Below are 18,678 nucleotides of genomic sequence, written 5' to 3' on the forward strand. Positions count from 1 at the left end.
TCTCCCCTATTTCTCGATAATACAAAATGTGCTGCCCTCCTTTGAACATTCTAGATGTACTCTGTTAATTCTATCCATATTACCCGAAAATTTTTAAAAATAACGGGAATGCTGAGAGCGCAAGCACATTTCAGGACCGGTTGCTTTTACATCGTAGCGAAAATCGATTGCGGAATTGGAGAACTGGCAACTAGAAGTGGTTTTGCAGAACTGATATTAAAGTCTTTACATGACCACCCAGTAGTGGTGTTGGGAAATCGGTTTACGAAATCCGGTTTTGGGAGTCCCAGGTGATCGGGGTTTGTGTCAGCAGCCGCATAGCGCGGTACGAGATAAGCGGACTGTGGCGGGGAAGCAGGCAGGCGGCCCGGCAGTGGCGACAGCTTACGCTTTGCAATATACAAACGGGCCTTGGCCTTGGCCCGAGGTGTAGGAGTTTAGACTTATTACAGTCGTTCCTCCTGTTTCTGGTGATGCGATGGTGATGTGGCCTCACTGTATGGTTTGTCCTCTGGTTGTCCGGTGTCTGTCCTGTCCTGGCTACTAGCATGCAGGCATACTAGTGGACTTGGATGTTTTAGGTCTTCTTTGTCTCGCGAGGGACGTTCTGCAGCGCTGTCTGCAGGTCTGCAGACAGCTTCCTCGTGCCGTCGCGAACCTCGTTCCTCAGCCGCACGACTGCGTCCTCTAGGATATATTCCTAGTCGCGCGGCGTGAAGACCGGGTTCGTGTTGATGGTGTTGAGATCTTTCTTGGTGACGAACTCGAGCAGAACTGCCCGATGCCCGCCACGTATCTCAAACGGCCTGTGCGGGAGCGACGGCTTCCGTACCCCTTCCGCCTGGGCGAAGAGGTACGGGTTCTTTTGGACGTTGAAGCGCCCATCCCGAACCATGGTGGCAATCTTCTTCAACACGTTTGGCATGTTCGTGCTGTCCGGGAAGGGTATGATGTCCGTGCGGAGATTGCCATCCTCTTCTTGCTTCCCCCTCTGTGTTGCCTTCCCGCCTGGAGTTGGAGAAAGAGAGGATGGTGCCACGTCCGTGGTCGTCTCCCCGGTGTCCTGCATTGCTACGTCCGTTTGAGTGGCCACGTCCTTCTGCGACGGTAGGTCCGTCTGCGTGACGGCGTCCACTCGCACCGGGCGCACCGCAAGGGGGGCGCGGGGGCGGGAACCATATTCTTGTTCAGACCCCGCATCTCCTCGCGCATCTGCTGGAGCTGCCGATGAACTTCGACAAGTTCTCCTTTGAGCGCGGACCGTTCTGCCGCAAAGGGGACTCGGAGGCCGGCCGTGGCGGCTTCTGCTTCGTGGCGGCGCGGCTCGCACCCCTCGCCGGAGCGGGGGGCAGGCCGCACGCCGTGGCGCTTGACGCCGCCGCAGCGCGTGGTGGACGGCGTGACTCCCTGAGGTAGCTGCAGCTACGCGAGTTGGCGGCGTGTCTACCGCCGCAGTTCGCGCAGCTGCTGGCCGCCCCGCGAGGCTTCGTGCAGCTGCGCGTGTCGTCAGCCGCCGCGCACTTCGAGCACGCGACGGCGTTCTTGCAGTCGCGCGCAGTATGGCCCAGCTGCTGGCACTTGTAGCACTGCTGAATCTTGCTCTTCTGCTGAGTACGCTTGCGCTTTGGCTGCCGTTGGCGGCAGCTGTTGTTCCCCATCGCACGGATGGGAATTTCCAGTGCGGCTGCAACCTGCTTCCCTTTCCGTCCAGCCGTGGCGTCGGGCTAGTGGCGTTGGCGTGCGCGTCGTGAGCCGAAGCGAGTCGAGCAGCGGAGTGCCGTGGCGACAGCGACGTGGGCGCCTCGCCCGCCCTGCTGCAGCCGTTCCCTCGCCTGCCTGGCAACCCTGCCCCGTGACGTCATCGCTGGCTGGGGGCAGCCGCCCGCCCCGGCTGTCTGTGCGGCCCAGTTGTGGCGGAGCGGCCGAGAGGACAGTAGCGTGCGACTCAGTCCAGCCTCTCGGCGAGAACACCAGAGAGAGGGTAAGGCGCGTAGCAGGGCTCTACTGGATTATGTGGAAGCGGCGGATGTTGTTCTGCACGCTTCTGTGTGGTTTGTCCCGTAACTCACGGCAGGGCAACGTCAAGCAACTGCTGCTCCTGTCTAATACATTCTCATTTTAAAAAATTAGGATCGGTACGAACACAGGGATGGCGAATACTGTGTTGAAACAGCGTGTCTAGTGTTTAGTAATTTATTACTCGTTATTTATCGCCTTCTTTCAGTCGTTTAATCGCTGATAACTTGAGCGAGAATAACGTGGAACGAACGGAAGTGCCACATTCGGTCGGGTACTGTTTCGATCTTGCAGTGTCGAATCCGGCAGAATTCTCGTACCACCGCTGTTGAAAACGAAAACCACGCGTTCCTGATTACGTCACTGCAAAGAAATAACCAATAGTCGTAGGACACAAGTATGAGAAAACCATCAAAATCAGCACATCGGACTGAGGGAATTTTACTGCGACACGGCGTCTTCCGCCACCGATTCCAGACTCCAGCAGCCGTGGTTGTCTGTAATGCTGGACCGCCAGCCCGCAAGCCGAGAGCGATTGCAGGGCTGACAATTTGTTTTTCAGCATTTCGCTTAATTTGGCCGAATTTAAGCATCTAAAATATTGTCGTAATATTCAGAGGTGTAATCTGCTATAACGGTTTGCACACAGTGAGGAAAGTGTCACGGTTGGAAACTTGGCGTGTCTGGACGTAACGTAACGCACAGGGCTGAAATACGCGGACGTTATTCAACAAGTACTTGAGAATGAGCACTTCGCGAGTTGGAACACTGGAACACACGTTAAGAATATTTTCTAACCGTTCCTAAACCTTTTCTCGCTTACGTGCTTAACGTCAGATATTACACACGTTAAGTCGTCTGCAAAGTAATCAGACGTCGGAAGTTGTTTTGTGCGTGGGCATTCCGAATACTGTGTAATCCACTCGCGATTCACAACACTTGGCGCCATGCCGACGTACTTCTGGCGATCAAACGCAGCACTCGTGTTCATTTCACTACTTTTACAATTCTCTGGAGTTGAGGTTATGATACACGAGCGATCTGTTGCTTACCGCAACATCCTGGTTAAACTGAGGCGAAGATTTGGTTAGTGGTTGGCGACTTCTGGAGAATTTATCGTAATGTTTGTGCTTCATGAAATATACCTTTCGTATTATTTTTTATTGTTCTGTGACGTCTCGTTTGAGATTTGCTGATGAAACGCAAGCGATCACACGCCACACTTTTTTGCACTATACAACACTTTGTTTGGCTGTTCTCGTGTTAATATTTGTCTGATAAGAGAGCGTGGTGTCTTGACAAAGAACGCATCAGCGATCTTTGAGACGCGTCGTGTTCTGTGCAGCTTGTGTAGAAAAATTGTGGCAACCGTGCTTGCGCATTAGTCGGATCAAATGGTTCAAATGACTCTGAGCACTATGGCACTCAACTACTGAGGTCATCAGTCCCCTAGATCTTAGAACTAGTTAAACCTAATTAACCTAAGGACATCACACACATCCATGCCCGAGGCAGGATTCGAACTTGCGACCGTGGCTGTCTCGCGATTCCAGACTGTAGCGCCTAGAACCGCACGGCCACTCCGGCCGGCCATTAGTCGTATCTTATGTGACCAAAGAATGAAAGTGATTATGACGCTGTCATTTACCAACATCTGTACTTGAGACTGAAATGACACGATTGAAGAGCAGTGTAAATTTTTATGTGCAGCCTATAACGATGGCAGAATTTGGATTCAATTTCTCATTTTGAGTGCTATAATTGCGAGCATCGAGGTAGATTTCTGTTACTAGTTTCCGTCATAAGAGTGAATCACGCCAGAATTATAACATTTGTGGAGACATTTGCTGATTATCTTTGATTGAAACCTGTAGTTTAGCCACGTACTGTTACAGAAGCCTCACATATAATTGATGGTAAGTCACTGCTCTGGAGTAACGGTCAGCCCCTGACGTCGCATTTACCGACACTTTGGCTTGACAAAGAGTCCTGCAAATGTGTATCAGTTAGACGGTACATCGTAAAATGTGTATCAGTTAGACCGCACATCGTCATAAAACGCAAATTTGAATACCATAACTATAAATTGTTAATTTTAACTTCACATACCGGTAGATCAACACAGCGACTGTCCAGTTTGGTCCCCTCATCGAATCGCAGCACAGGACGCGTGATGTCACGGAAAAGTGACTGTGGTCACACGTGAGGGATTTGCACGAATTTTATCAATACATAATTCGAAATCGGTGCCCTAAATGGCTTTCACTTTTGTGGCATTGAACTGTGCGGTGGTTTCCGTATTTATACTGGTCCATCGCAAAATACGCAACGCAATTGATGCACCTATTACAGACCTGTCCAAAACGTCTCGTGTGCAGCGAGATTATTTGCGCTGAATTGTCGGGAAGTGTGACGTTGACAGATGAACAGTAGCGACGGCCACAACAGTGTCATAAAAAGGTCGCCATTTAATCGCGAATGTGTAGAATCCGCGCTTTGAGCCACACATCGATTGAACCATAATACGGGAGTCAGATCACTTAGGAATGGGTACCATGTTTCTAGGTGCTTTTAATTCTTTCGGTGTCTTGTCCAGCAGCAAAATATTTGATAGTGTGGTGTCTCACGTGATACTTGGGCCGGCAGTGGACGTCACTCGCGTGGAGAAGGTGGCGAGATCGCCCTGTCGCGTGGCTGAGGGTATCCTGGGTGGAAGAGCACCGCTGGCTGCTTATAATGCGTAGTTGAGCAACTCACACAGGCCCAGTGTGGACTGTAACTACTGTATGGTAGCGAAACTTGGCACACCGATGCGCCCTTGCGGAACCGATTTGCACTGCGAAGAAATTATTTCCCATTCTGGTCACCAAGTGGCGCTATGAACGGAAGGAAGACGTTAACAGAAGTGTCCGTATGTGATTGACTGGGAACGAAACGTCGGCAGGAAGGGCGAAACAAGTGAGAACGGCAGAATGTTGATCTTGTTAATAACCTTGTTACAGGTTTGAATCCTCCCTCGGGCATGGATGTTTGTGATGTACTTAGGTTAGATAGGTTTAAGTAGTTCTAAGATCTAGGGGACTGATGACCACAGATGTTAAGTCCCATAGTGCTCAGAGCCATTTGAACCAATTTTTTTTTTGATCTTGTTACTAACCGCCACTTGCACAATTTGTTCAGTATGAGCACCATAGACTTCGGCGATATGTTGCACAGCGATAGATTCGCACCTGGTATCCAAAATAGGAACTAATTTCCTCCTGTGCAAAATGCTTTCGCATTAACGCCTTAGCATGTTATCTACCAAATTTCGTTACCTCACGATAATTACAGACCACAGTGGACCTCGGTGAGTAGCTGCGTTTTACTTGCGACCACTGGTACTTCCATGCCTCTGTCGAAGAAAAAAACTATTCGCGAAATTTTCCCTGTCGCCATTGTGGCCCATTTGGTGATAAACGATTTAGACAGTTAAAACAAATCTGCATTTGTCTCAGACTTTCGTCGTGTGTTTCACTTTTCTTAAAGCATCAACACTCATTAGATTCTGCAAATACCCGCATTTCCAGTACAGGCGGCTGTCCAAACTGGAGTAGGTCGCAGCTACCGATACCGGACGTAGCCACTGCCCCGTGGCGTAATGATGTGCTCTGTGACGTCACACAGACTTACGGACGCAACAGAACGCAGTGATGTTTACATGGCTGGTACATTATTTTTTGTAATGTAGGCTGTGGTGGAAAAATGATCTGTTGCATAGCCCGAGGTCTAGGCTAGTTGACAGGTTGACTATGGTTGTCAGCGGAGCCACAGAAATGGAATGTTATAGCAACAATAATTCTTACTGTGGCACGTATTTTACGCATGTTTGATTCTGAAGAGTTTTATGTCCGTTTTGACGTCGTCGTGGATGGAAATGTGGCTGGAATCGGCAGGTTCAGTATTTTTCGGTATTGGGCAGCGTTCGTCCCTAGTGCAGAGGTACGTTTCAAGACGCGCGCAGCCTGTGCACGAAGAGGCGTCGGTGCAGCCAGCCCGGCGCGCCGCTGACACGTGAGCACGGCACACCGGGGCAGTCCCCACGTCCCAGGCGAGTACAGACCGGGCTGTTCCGTCCACGGTTTTGTTTCGTTTGCTCCGTTTTACTGCGTCTTACTTTTAAGTTGGTCTAAAAAGAAACAAAGCGGATCTGAACATTACTGCACATATTTGTGACGCGAGTTATCGGTAATTTCCAGTACGGCTTCTGAATGATGTAATGACAGGGTGTATACGACCCGGGACAACCGGGAGATTCGGGAAAAACCCGGGAATATTTTAGAATTCCGGGAATTTTTCATTGTTTTAGTTTTCAGTGAAATTTTTGTGTTTTCGGCTTCTAAGAAGCGATATTCTAACAAAGGATATAACTGTATCCCCCTTACTACAGAATAATACTGCAGCAATAAACGCTTCCCGCGCCCGGGTTCCCGGGTTCGATTCCCGGCGGGGTCAGGGATTTTCTCTGCCTCGTGATGACTGGGTGTTGTGTGATGTTCTTAGGTTAGTTAGGTTTAAGTAGTTCCAAGTTCTAGGGGACTGATGACCATAGATGTTAAGTCCCATAAAGCTCAGAGCCATTTGTACCATTTTTTGCAGCAATAAAATATTAACGAGAGAAATCACGAAAACAAAACTTCAGTTGCAAAGGAAATGCGCCACATACAACAAAAATACACAGTGCTCATACAAGCGTCTGCCATCAACAAAATGTGTCAAAGGCTTTAGGAAGACTATGCAATGCTTCAAACAACAGATTGCCCCCGATCACTGTGACGTCACAACTGTTTACATTATTAGTTGTACAATCAGTAGCAGCAAGCAGCCAGATGCTACCCGTAAAAATGGACAGTTTCGGGGGGGGGGGGGGGACGCCAAATTCATATTCTTGAGGGAAAAAACCTTGTTTCACAAAGCGTCTAGCATCCAGCGCAGGTTGGTCTGTGGATTATTCATATGATTTAGAAACGCATTGCTGTTGATTTCTTAATATTTTTGAACGTATTCCAAGTTGATTTCTGAATGAATCATAAGTTGATTTTTGAATGCATGCATAGAGTATGTGATGTCTCTGCCACAGGAATCTCGGTCGCATCTAGAAATAAACTTTCCTGCACACAAAAGCGGGCAGGACTATACGAGCTGAGCGGAATAAAGCCAAACGGGTGAATGCCTATAGCTGTTTGCTATGTGGTTGACGGGGTTTGCGAATGATCAACTTTGTTATAATTACTAGCTAAATCCGTAGATTCAGACTACCAGAGTGCAAATAAACGACAAACAGGAATAACAGTTTAAAGAAAGATTATATATTATCTACTCGGTGTATCTAAGAAAATGAAATTTTGACGGAAAAGCATGGTCAGATCGTTACACTTACTAGTGTGCAGTCCCCAGCTAGCAGCCGCTTAAGTTAAATTCTGGGAGTAGCGCGGAAAACACGTTGTACGGATACGTAATAACGCATGACCAGAGAATAAACGCGGGATAACTAAACTGGTGATTGTGGCAGGGTTGGTGAAGCTAACCAGAGAATGAGTCTTACCTAACATTGGCAGGAAAAGTTACAGAATTAGTGATGACAAGGTTGTTCGTTGGAATGAGGAAGGAGAAGAAACGGGGTTATCACACAAATTGTGGAAGAATGATGATTCCAAATTTACACAAAAATTTCATACTACTACTCTTCGATCTCATGCTTGAGAAGCTGGAGCGTATGAATGAAACGTGAAACTATTTCCTAACATAAAGCTTTTTGCTATTAGTAGGCGTAATAGGCATCAGATTTTTTTTCTTGGTACTTCTTGAATTACATTCTGTCGTGCTATAAAAATGACTATTTCTGCCAAAACAGTCTTGGTTGCAACTTCACTTTTTTTTTTTCAACTACGCGTTTCGCCTTATTTAAGCATCTTCAGGTTGATCTTATATTGATATTTCTTAGAATGATCCTTTGGACAGTGTAGCCAAAGGGCATCGTCAGTACATCAGGCCAACATCGCCTTCGTTAAACTCAGTAAAAACTTTTCTAGATGGACGCGAGTATGCACACTACCTCAGCCCCATCTCATTCTGTTACTCGCCACAGCTTTCCCACGAGCGGCAAACGGTACCTTTTGAAGTGTAAGCGCCGACGCACGGTCTTCCACACACTTTGTTGCGCTATTTCGAGTTCGCGGCTTGTGCCTGCTGTTGACTTCTTTGTACAAAAATCTCGTTCAGCCCCCCCCCCCCCCCCCCTCCACGGTTGCAGCTGCCTACATTTGGTCAAATATCTCGCGTATTTCAACACACGAAATCGCTTCCCTTGCCTCGTCGGCATTTTGGCAAGGCGGTGAATTCGTGATGTCAGGTGGTCGGCACAGTTTAAACTAGCTGCGTTTGTATTGATGATCCAATAATATTTGTGCACATAATATTTTGGAAAATTCAGAATTCAGGAAACAAATGATTCCCGGTAGCCCTGTATTTCGCCTTCTGTCTGTCGTCTTCCTTTTCTACGCCAGTATGGTCACTGAGCCACTGAACTTATAATTTCGATCCGCTTGCTGCTTTCATGTAATGCCAAAAATTATTTTAATTTTTAGTCAGATCTGTTGAGAAATTTGTATTTGCGAATTCTTTGAATGACCTAGAAAATATTTGTACACATAATCTGCCTCAAAGTACACTCCCGACAATGTTTACAATCAGAGTACTCCTGTGCCCTTACTATTAATCACTGCAGCGTCCAGTATTAATTCACAGAGTATAGTAGCATTTTGGTATTTACTGACCACACAGTGCTGCCTATAATGCCAGTACATATACTGTGTACGTTACTGTCGGGAATCTATCCGTAAGCAGTCAACGACAACGTAGATAAATTGTGAGTATATGCCTATTGATATCGAACCCATATTACTCCTTTGTGGTACACACTTTAATTACGCACATAGACGGAACCAACGCAGTTTCGCGTGTGAGTGACGTATGCATAGACAAAAGACCCAGGTGTCGTTAATATGTTGCGTCAAGTGTTTGAATTCTAGAATTGGATCTAGGAGTTCATTATGTGCAGAGTCAAGTACGAAAAACCACTGCACCAATGGCTTCATTCTTCTTGCAAAATAATACTGAGAAATTTGTCATAGTGTTTCCTAACACGTATGGTGAGCTATCAAAAAAATGCTTCAAATGGCTCTGAGCACTATGGGGCTTAACTTGTGAGGTCATCAGTCCCCTAGAACTTAGAACTACTTAAACGTAACTAACCTAAAGACATCACACACATCCATGCCCGAGGCAGGATTCCAACGACCGTAGCGGCCACGCGCTTCCAGACTGTAGCGCCTAGAACCGCACGGCCACACCGGCCGGCGGTGAGCTATCAGTGTTGCTATTCATTAACTTGTAATTCACGTCTTAGTGACAGTTTACTTATAGTATCATTGGTTTCCTTGTGTAACATTCCGATTACAAGCTACGAAAGGCCACAGTAAGTGATGTAACGTTCTGCAAAGCACAGTTGGATCTCTACTATATCTCTGACTTGTACAGATAATACAATTAAATTTCGATACCACTCACGAATTATTCCATCTCTCGTTCATTCACGTTTAAAATGTTGAGTAGTTGGCAAATCTAGTGATAGCAAATATTGTTCTACTTACACTTATTCAAAATACGGCCTCAACCTTCGCGCCTTCTTTCTTTCGACCGGTAAATTTTTCCAACTCCAAGCATACAAGTTAACTGCCAAATCAGAGATACAGTTTTAGTCTCCTTATTTATCAGTTTCAAACAGCTATTTCTCTTTATCTTTTCCTAGTGAGAAAATTAGTTTCGAATATTTCTTTGTTCGTATCGCCTGTGCATATTATTTCATGTTTTTACTTCGCATAAAAAATATGCAAATGATCATTAGCACCTAGACAGATCTAAAACAATTGTTTCTGTGGTCGGTTACTCTCTGTTGCGGCTAGAAGAGAATTAGTTTCTTCTTCGTAATCTCTTTTGTGTTGGGGTCTTCCAAAGCATTTGTCTTTGAGACCTAAAATTAATTAGGAGAAATTCTAACTTGAAATGATAATGAGGGAGCTGATTTTTAATTTTCTTGTTAACAAAATCTTTATTTGATGTTCATTATCTTTACAACAGTTTATCGTCGGCTGAGAGCCGGTGGCGGCAAAGCTAAAACAACGATAGTGAATAAAGATAAACAATGCAAAGAAAAATCCAGGGTCTCCTCCACGCCACATTCTTACACACCGCGGCGAGTCACGGCTTTCTGAGTAGAAAAGCAACTGCTGGGAGAGAACCCACGACCCCTGGCGTCGATTCAGCACAGTCAGGACAGAGGGGCCGACACGGCGGTCAAATATTGTCCAAAATGCGCAGACCCCACCCAGGAGGTCTTGAAAACAGTGTAATGACAGGTGTAGCAGTCTCCATTCTCACAGTGCGAAACGTAATACCCAGTCTTTACACGATGAATGGCGCAGTTTTTATAAATGCATGCAAGACTTTACTAACGTGTTTTCTCTAACGAAATATTTCCGACACGACTAAAGAAAACTACTACGGCATCAAGACTTGACAGTTTTGTGTGGTGATCCACAGTGCTGACCTTACTGTCGTTAGTTTCTTACTGTAGTTGGTTTGAAGGGGCAGAAATTAAACTCGGTGTTTGACACCAAAGTAAGTGCAGCTCGCGATGACGACGTCGCCATATGGCGCGTCATTTTGCGCTGTTCTATTGTAAGAATTCGCACCTACAAGTACGCGCTTCCGAGGGTTCTTTCTTTCCTTGCACTTATGTTCAACACAAAGCCACTAAATGTGGCACCAGTACTCCGGTAGTATAAAACCGAATACGGGACTGTTCAGTCTGTACTGCATCAACCAATCACAGCACAATAACAGCCAGTTACTAAGAACTGTTAAAAAATACTAGCGCAAAAGTGACGGTTACTACAAAAACAGCTGACACAAAATAACAATTTAGGCCCTCGTACTGGGCACAGCACAAGGGAACGGATGAATTTAAGTTCCTGGATGGATACCAGGGCAGCCAACAGTAAACTGAGTCGGTGAAATGTACTGAATGGCCATCTGATACGAATTGATTACGTTATGTACTCGCAACCTGTCAACTTCTCTGTAAGACTGAAATCAAAATGACTGTGGAAAATACAAGTGGCCACCACTTCGAGTTAAAAGTACTTGTAGTACTGTAAGTGAAAATAGCCTTTAAGGATACGTTCGGAACGTAAGATTTCCTTGAGAACACGGGGCTAGGTTCTGTTCTGTCGTTGCTAAGAATGGCTGAGGAAGACTTAGAGGCAAGTGGAGGGCGAAACTGTTTATTCGGAATGCAGCGTTCTGTCACGGGAAGCGCTGCATGTGCTCGCATCTTGGAGGGAGAAAAAAAGCAGGCGGGAGCGCCAAGGTCACGGCTTGCAGCGTCCGTTGCCGGAGGCTGTTGGTGGGGTAAGGGGGGGGAGGGGGCCACGTGACGTCAGAGCCGCTGCCCCGCCACTTCAGGAAACAGTGGCTCGCGACGCGGCGCTCAGTTACTTTCCTACATCACGGCATGTGTGTGTGTGTGTGTGTGTGTGTGTGTGTGTGTGTGTGTGTGAGTGTGTGTGCATAATCTCTCAGGTGGTAAAAAATATTATGCCATATGTCAGTCTCGCTTACCTATTTGACAGTTACCTTCTAATTATTTATAGTAGTTGTTATCCTCGGAATTTACGTGATGTGTGCAATTTAATTCCTAGACCTTGATTCAGAGAATGTAGGCACTGTCTGGTTTACGGCCTGAGGCCGTAAAATGCTGCGTAATGTGTGGGTGACCTGTCTAAATCCTTTCAAAACCACAAGACAGCGCCTTGTAGCATTTTCCAGTATCGTCTAAACGCGCTCGTCGCTGCAGACACGGAACTTCGCATACCCAGTGACGTACTCGCCTGTACAACACGTATCACGTCCTGCTCTCTGAAGTGTGGAAGCCCCGTGTACAGCAAAACGTTGCGACTGTTGCCGGTAGCAATACTTTGAATTCAGTGTAAACAGCGGCAAGTACGGACTGATATTGTAACTGAATAGCCTCCCAAAACAAGGTTGTAACCGACAGAAGTAATTTTTTTTTCCAGGAAGAAGGAAAACATTATATTGCACAAATGTTTGCACTTCTGAAACCAAAATTGTAATGCAACAATTCTACTGACTTCGTCATTTGACTGACAGGCACTTGTTAACGCCACACGTAAACTAAAAAAAGGAATAATGGATAAACTACCATCTTGACAGAGAACAAGGTTTCAACCTCACACATAAGTGTACAAGATTGTAACCAACAACAGTATACAATGGATTGTAGTTAACCACGGTATTCAACAAAATCTTCATATCAAACATTGTGAATACTAAATTGTTGTTGCTGCTGTGGTCTTCAGTCCAGAGACTGGTTTGATGCAGCTCTCCATGCTACTCTATCCTGTGCAAGCTTCTTCATCTCCCAGTACTTAACGCAACCTACATCCTTCTGAATTTGTTTGGTGTTTTCATCTCCTGGTCTCCCTCTACGATTTGTACCCTCCTTCTTGCCCTCCAATACTAAATTGGTGATCCCTTGATGCCTCAGAACGTGTCCTACCAACCGATCCCTTCTAGTCAAGTTGTGCCACAAACTCCTCTTCTCCCCTATTCTATTCAATACCTCCTCGTTAGTTATGTGATCTGTCCACCCAATCTTCAGCATTCTTCTGTAGCAACACATTTCGAAATCTTCTATTCTCTTCTTGTCTAAATTATTTATCGTCCACGTTTCACTTCCATACATGGCCACACTCCACACAAATACTTTCAGAAACGACTTCCTGACACTTAAATCTATACGCGATGTTAACAAATTTCTCTTCTCCAGAAACGCTTTCCTTGCCAATGCCAGTCTACATTTTATATCCTCTCTACTTCGACCATCATCAGTTATTTTGCTCCCCAAATAGCAAAACTCATTTACTACTTTAAGTGTCTCACTTCCTTAACTAATTCCAACATCACACGACTTCATGCGACTACATTCCACTATCCTCGTTTGGCTTTTATTGATGTTCATCTTGTATCCTCCGTTCAAGACACTGTCCATTCCGTTCAACTGCTCTCCCAAGTCCTTTGCTGTCTCTGACAGAATTACAATGTCATCCGCGAACCTCAGAGTTCTTATTTCTTCTCCATGTGTTTTAATACATACCCCGATTTTTCTTTTGTTTCCTTTATTGCTTCCTCAATATACAGATTGAATAACATCAGGGATAGGCTACGACCCTGTCCCATTCCCTTCCCAACCGCTGCTTCGCTTTCATGCTTCTCGACTCATATAACTGGCATCTGGTTTCTGTACTATTTGTAAATAGCCTTTCGCACCCTGTATTTTATCCCTGCCATCTTCAGGATTCCGGCGGGATCGGGGATTTTCTCTGCCTCGTGATGGCTGGGTGTTGTGTGCTGTCCTTAGGTTAGTTAGGCTTAAGTAGTTCTAAGTTCTAGGGGACTGATGACCATAGATGTTAAGTCCCATAGTGCTCAGAGCCATTTGAACCATTCTGAACCTTCAGGATTTGAAAGAGTGTATTCCAGTCAACATTGTCAAAAGCTTTCTCTAAGTCTACAAATGCTAGAAACGTACGTTTGCCTTTCCTTAATCTATCTTCTAAGATAAATCGTAGGGTCAGTGTTGCCTCACGTGTTCCCGTATTTCTACGGAATCCAAACTGACCTTCCCCGAGGTTTGCATCTACCAGTTTTTCCATTCGCCTGTAAAGAATTCGCGTTGGTATTTTGCAGTCGTGACTTATTAAACTGATAGTTCGGTAATTTTCATATCTGTCAACCCCTGCTTTCTTTGGGGTTTGAACTATTATATTGTTCTTGAAGTTTGCTGGTATTTCACCTGTCTGATACATTTGTTCACCAGACGGTAGAGTTTTGTCAGGCTCTCCCAAGGCAGCCAGTACTTCTAATGGAATGTTGTCTACTCCTAGGGCCTTGTTTCGACTAAGGTCTTTCAGTGCTCTGTCAAACTCTTCACGCAGTATCATATCTCCCATCTCATCTTCATCTGCATCCTCTTCCATTTCCATAAAATTGTTCTCAAGTACATTTCCCTTTTATAGATTCTCTCCTTCCACATTTCTGCTTGCCCTTATTTGCTTATAACGGGGTTTTCATCTCAGCTCTTGGTATTCATACAAGTGGTTCTCTTTTGTGCAAAGTTCTCTTTAATTTTCCTGTAGGCAGGATCTATCTTACCCCTAGTGAGATATGCCTCTACATCCTTACATTTGTCCTCTAGGCGTCCCTGCTTAGCCATTTTGCACTTCCTGTCGATCTCATTTTTGAAACGTCTGTATTCCCTTTTGCCTGCTTCAGTTACTGCATTTTTTTTATTTTCTACTTTCATCAGTTAAATTCAATATTTCTTCTGTTATCCAAGCTGGGTGTATACGTACCGGGAGATCCGGGAAAAACACGGGAATTCTTTAGAATTCCGGGAATTTTTCATTGTTATAGTTTTCAGTTAGAGTTTTGTAATTTTGATCGGTAAGAACCGATAGTCTACGTAAGGATATTACTGTTTCCCCGTACTGCAGAATAATACTTCAACAATAAAACATAAACGAGAGAAAAAATACGAAAATAATTTAAATTTCAAAGGAAATGCGCCATATACAACGACACCCAGTGATCATGCAAGCGTCTGCCAACAGCAAATGTGTCAAAGGCTTTAGAAAGGCAATGCAATGCTTCATAACAACAAATTGCCTCCGATGAGTGTGAAGCCGCAACTGTTTACATTACTTTCTTTTTAGCAGTTACGAGCGGGCTCATGCGCATGCGCAGTTGAGTCGTGTTTGAGCAGTAGATTTTCCCGCTTCTGGCTACAGGAATGTGGCTGTTGGCTGTGCAAGCAGTCGCAGCAAGTAACTAGATGTTACTGGGAAAAGGGGGCGCCAAATTCATATTCTCGTGGGGAAAAAAACTTGTTTCACAAAATGCCTAGCATACAGCTCACGTTGGTCTATCGATTATTCATAAGATTTCGAAACGCATCCCTGTTGATTTTTGAACATTTTTGAACACATCTTAAGTTGGTTCCTGAGTGAATCATAAGTTGATTTTTGAATGCGTGCATAGTGTACGTGATGTCTCTGTCAGGAGAATATTCGTCACATTTAGAAATAAACTTCCGCAGACCAAAGGGAACGTGACTATACGAGCTGAGCGGAGTAAAGCCGAACGGATGAACGCCAATGGCTGTCTGATTATGTGGTTGACTGTGTTAGCAAATGTTCAGCGTTATTAGCGAAATCCATAAACTCAGACAACCAGAGTGGAAATAAACGACTAACAGGAATAACGGGTAAGAAAGATTACGTATTATCTTCTCAGTGTATATAAGAAAATGAAATTTTGACAGTAAATTTTTGGCCAGATCGCTACACTTGTAAGGACCAATTGTACGGTCCCTGGCTAGCAGCCGCTGAAGTGCTATTCTGATAGTAACGCGGAAAACGTGTTGTACCAACACCTAATAACGCCTAACCGGAAAATAATCGCGGGATAACTAAACCCGTGATTCTGGCAGGGTTTGTGAAGTTAATCGCCGAACAAATTTTCACAATGGCAGGAATAGCTACAGAATTCTTGATGACAAGATTGTTTGTTAGAGCGGGGAAGGAGAACAAACGGGGACATCACACAAATTACGGAACAATAAGACGATTCCAAATTTATATAAAAATTTCGTAATACTGCTTTTCGATCTCGTGCTTGAGAAACTGGTGCGTATGAATGAAATGTGAAACTATTTCCTAACATAAAGCTTTTTGCTTGCAGTAGGTCTTATAGGCATTTGATATTGGTACTTCGTGAATTACATTCTGTCGTGTAAAAATGACCATTTGTGCCAAAACAGTGTCGTTTATTTGGTGTGTGTTACAAAATTGCTGCAATATTAGAAAGGCCTATTTTGTTTTATCTATCACACAGTGACAAAATAGACGTAATCAGATCGAAAAACCAGACCATCTTGGGTATGATTTTTTCAGTATTAGATAGTGACATTTCGATTTTTCATGTAGCAAAACGTTTGACGAACTTTGATGAGGTAAGCACACCATGTAAAGCTGTAGCAAGATTACAGAGAAAAAAATGCTAGGAGCTAAGGATTGAAGAAATGTGTACTTCACAAAAGAGCAAGTTATTAGCTAATAGACAATAAAGAGTGAAAATTTTCAGAAGAGATCTTACTCTCCCTTTTACAAATAATCCCATTCACTATTAATTGCGAGATTTAAAAAAAAAAGGGAGGGGGCAGGCTGTCAAACGGGCCGACTGGGGGCAGGAGAGGCACAACAGGAGATTTCAGTTTCCACTGTCCTGAATATAGTTTGATGGCATCCATTACAAAATACACACATTTCAATGAGAGCGAAATACAATGACGTGCTATAGAAGAATGGTGTATGAAGAGGCGTGGCAATGCACTTTGGCACACTTCAGACCATATAACATGTCTTACATTTCCTCGAACACATATGTTTTATGTTTCAGACTTTTCAGAAAGATGTACGCTACAATATGAAGATCTTTTTGAAAATTCGATTTTTTCGTATTGACCCGGTTCGCAAATGTCGTAGATTCGGGGCTGATGCGCAGAGCAGTCTGAGCTATAGTGGGAAGTCTCCACGTGACCCGTCTTTACATTTAGTGATTTTGCTGTTTCCCCATCGTTTACTCTCACCTCAAATGAAAACAAAATGGATGTCTGTGGCCGGGAGCTATCAAGTGAATTAAAATACATTCACATAATTATGGAAGGCTAAAATATCTTATTACTTTCAGATTTTATTTTATTTCCACCTTTCTGACAGTCAAGCATTAATCACGTTGCAGAACAATGTAGTTATTTTTAGTCTGTTTGCTAAAGAAATTTGATTTTATTAACCTTTTCCGCAGAGGCAGTCAATGTATTTGAAACGAAATTCTACAGTACTGGCTAGTTTCAACTGGTTGCGGAATTTCAAGTGCACGTTTTCATCTTCTAGCACGTATGACATTTTGCCACAATTAAGAGCCAGACATGATATAATACAGTACTGGTGCTCCAATAAAATTTACATCCCGAAAACCACACTGAAATGCTTAGTATCAGGTCGAGGTCTACTTCATTGGAAATCTGGACATTGGAATGTGCACTTTAAATATGCACTTTAAATGTGCACACTTTAGTATGGTTCACGAAATTCCGATGCTCTTGCAGTAATCTCTGACGTCTTGTTTCTTTTATGACATAATGTGTGATCTTTTAATGTTTTACACGTACGCACATACGGGCTTCCTACGTCATGGCAGCTTCGCAAGCGCGGTGTCGCCTGTTATCTGCGCTCTCTGGCAACTGCGGAAACGGATCTGTTTCTAACAGGTCGCGGGAAAATATTGCGAATGGTGGTTTGAAAAGCGTTACTTTCAAAGTAAATATCCTTTTACGTAAGTTGAACTATGTGCAAGAATGTACCATGAATTTATTAAATCACAGAGCGTTTGACTCTCATTTAAAAATCAACTCTTTGATAACGAGCCATTTAGAAGAATTTCGAACCTGAAGATTAGACATTTATGTCATTATTAAAAATTTTACTGGCACATTTGTTTGATATATCTTAAAGTGTAACACGTGCAGAAAAGATCAACATTATATGCGAAAGCTTAGCTTCTCTTGCAGCTTATTAACCTTAGAGACGAATTTTATATGTGAAAGCTTTGCTTTTCTTGTAACAACACAATGTATATTAAGTTAAACTATTAACTTTCCCTGTTTGTGTGTTCACGCTACATAACAGTGATGTTGCTGTTGGCTGACTACATCATGTGTCCTATGCTCTGTATGTCCGCTGTCATCGGCTGGCGAGATCACGTGACATGAGCTGCGACTGGCTTACAAAAGCGCATCGCAATCTCGATTTCAATGATTCCGAAAGTAACATGCGGTGTTTGGTGGAATTCCAATGTATACTTTCGTAATAAGCAGCGCACATGTTGCTGCACGTTAGACATCTTTCCAAACGTGTTTTTTCCCCCGTGAGTTTCGTTTTCTAAACTGTCGGGAAATTCCACGCCCGTGCATAAAGCCATAACCATCCAAACGATTGATAAGTTTTACAGTTCTGAGAGAAAATATAGTGTCACTTAACACGGAGAAAGTGTGTTTTCACCCGGGAGAAAGAGTATTTTTAACCGGGAAATCCGGGAAAAAGCCGGGAATTTTTTTTCATTTTCCGCGTATACGCTCTGCCAAGGATTTCTACTAGTCCTCGTCTTTTTATCTATTTGATCCTCTGCTGCCTTCACTATTTCATCCCTCAAAACTACCCATTCTTCTTCTTCTGCATTTCTTTCCCCCATTCCTGACAATCGTTCCCTTTTGCTCTCCCTGAAACTCACTACAACCTCTGGTTCTGTCAGTTTATCCAGGTCCCATCTCCCTAAATCCCCACCTTTTTGCAGTTTCTTCAGTTTTAATCTACAGTTCATAACCAATAGATTGTCGTCAGAGTCCAGTATCTCCAGGTATCTTCC

General features: G+C 44.2%; 1 protein-coding gene across 1 annotated transcript in view; it reads left to right on the forward strand.

The window, feature by feature from the left end:
- Window positions 1–1,227: 1,227 nt before the first annotated feature.
- Window positions 1,228–18,678, forward strand: part of LOC124553300 — a 35,981-nt gene continuing 18,530 nt past the window's right edge. Inside the window, exons 1-2 of the mRNA XM_047127180.1 lie at window positions 1,228–1,322; window positions 1,585–1,981. Of these exons, the coding sequence (XP_046983136.1) occupies window positions 1,228–1,322; window positions 1,585–1,981 (492 nt within the window). The remainder of the gene's footprint in view (window positions 1,323–1,584; window positions 1,982–18,678) is intronic.

Source organism: Schistocerca americana, chromosome 11 (genome assembly GCF_021461395.2).
Source record: "Schistocerca americana isolate TAMUIC-IGC-003095 chromosome 11, iqSchAmer2.1, whole genome shotgun sequence".
Classification (NCBI taxonomy): Eukaryota; Metazoa; Arthropoda; class Insecta; order Orthoptera; family Acrididae; genus Schistocerca; species Schistocerca americana.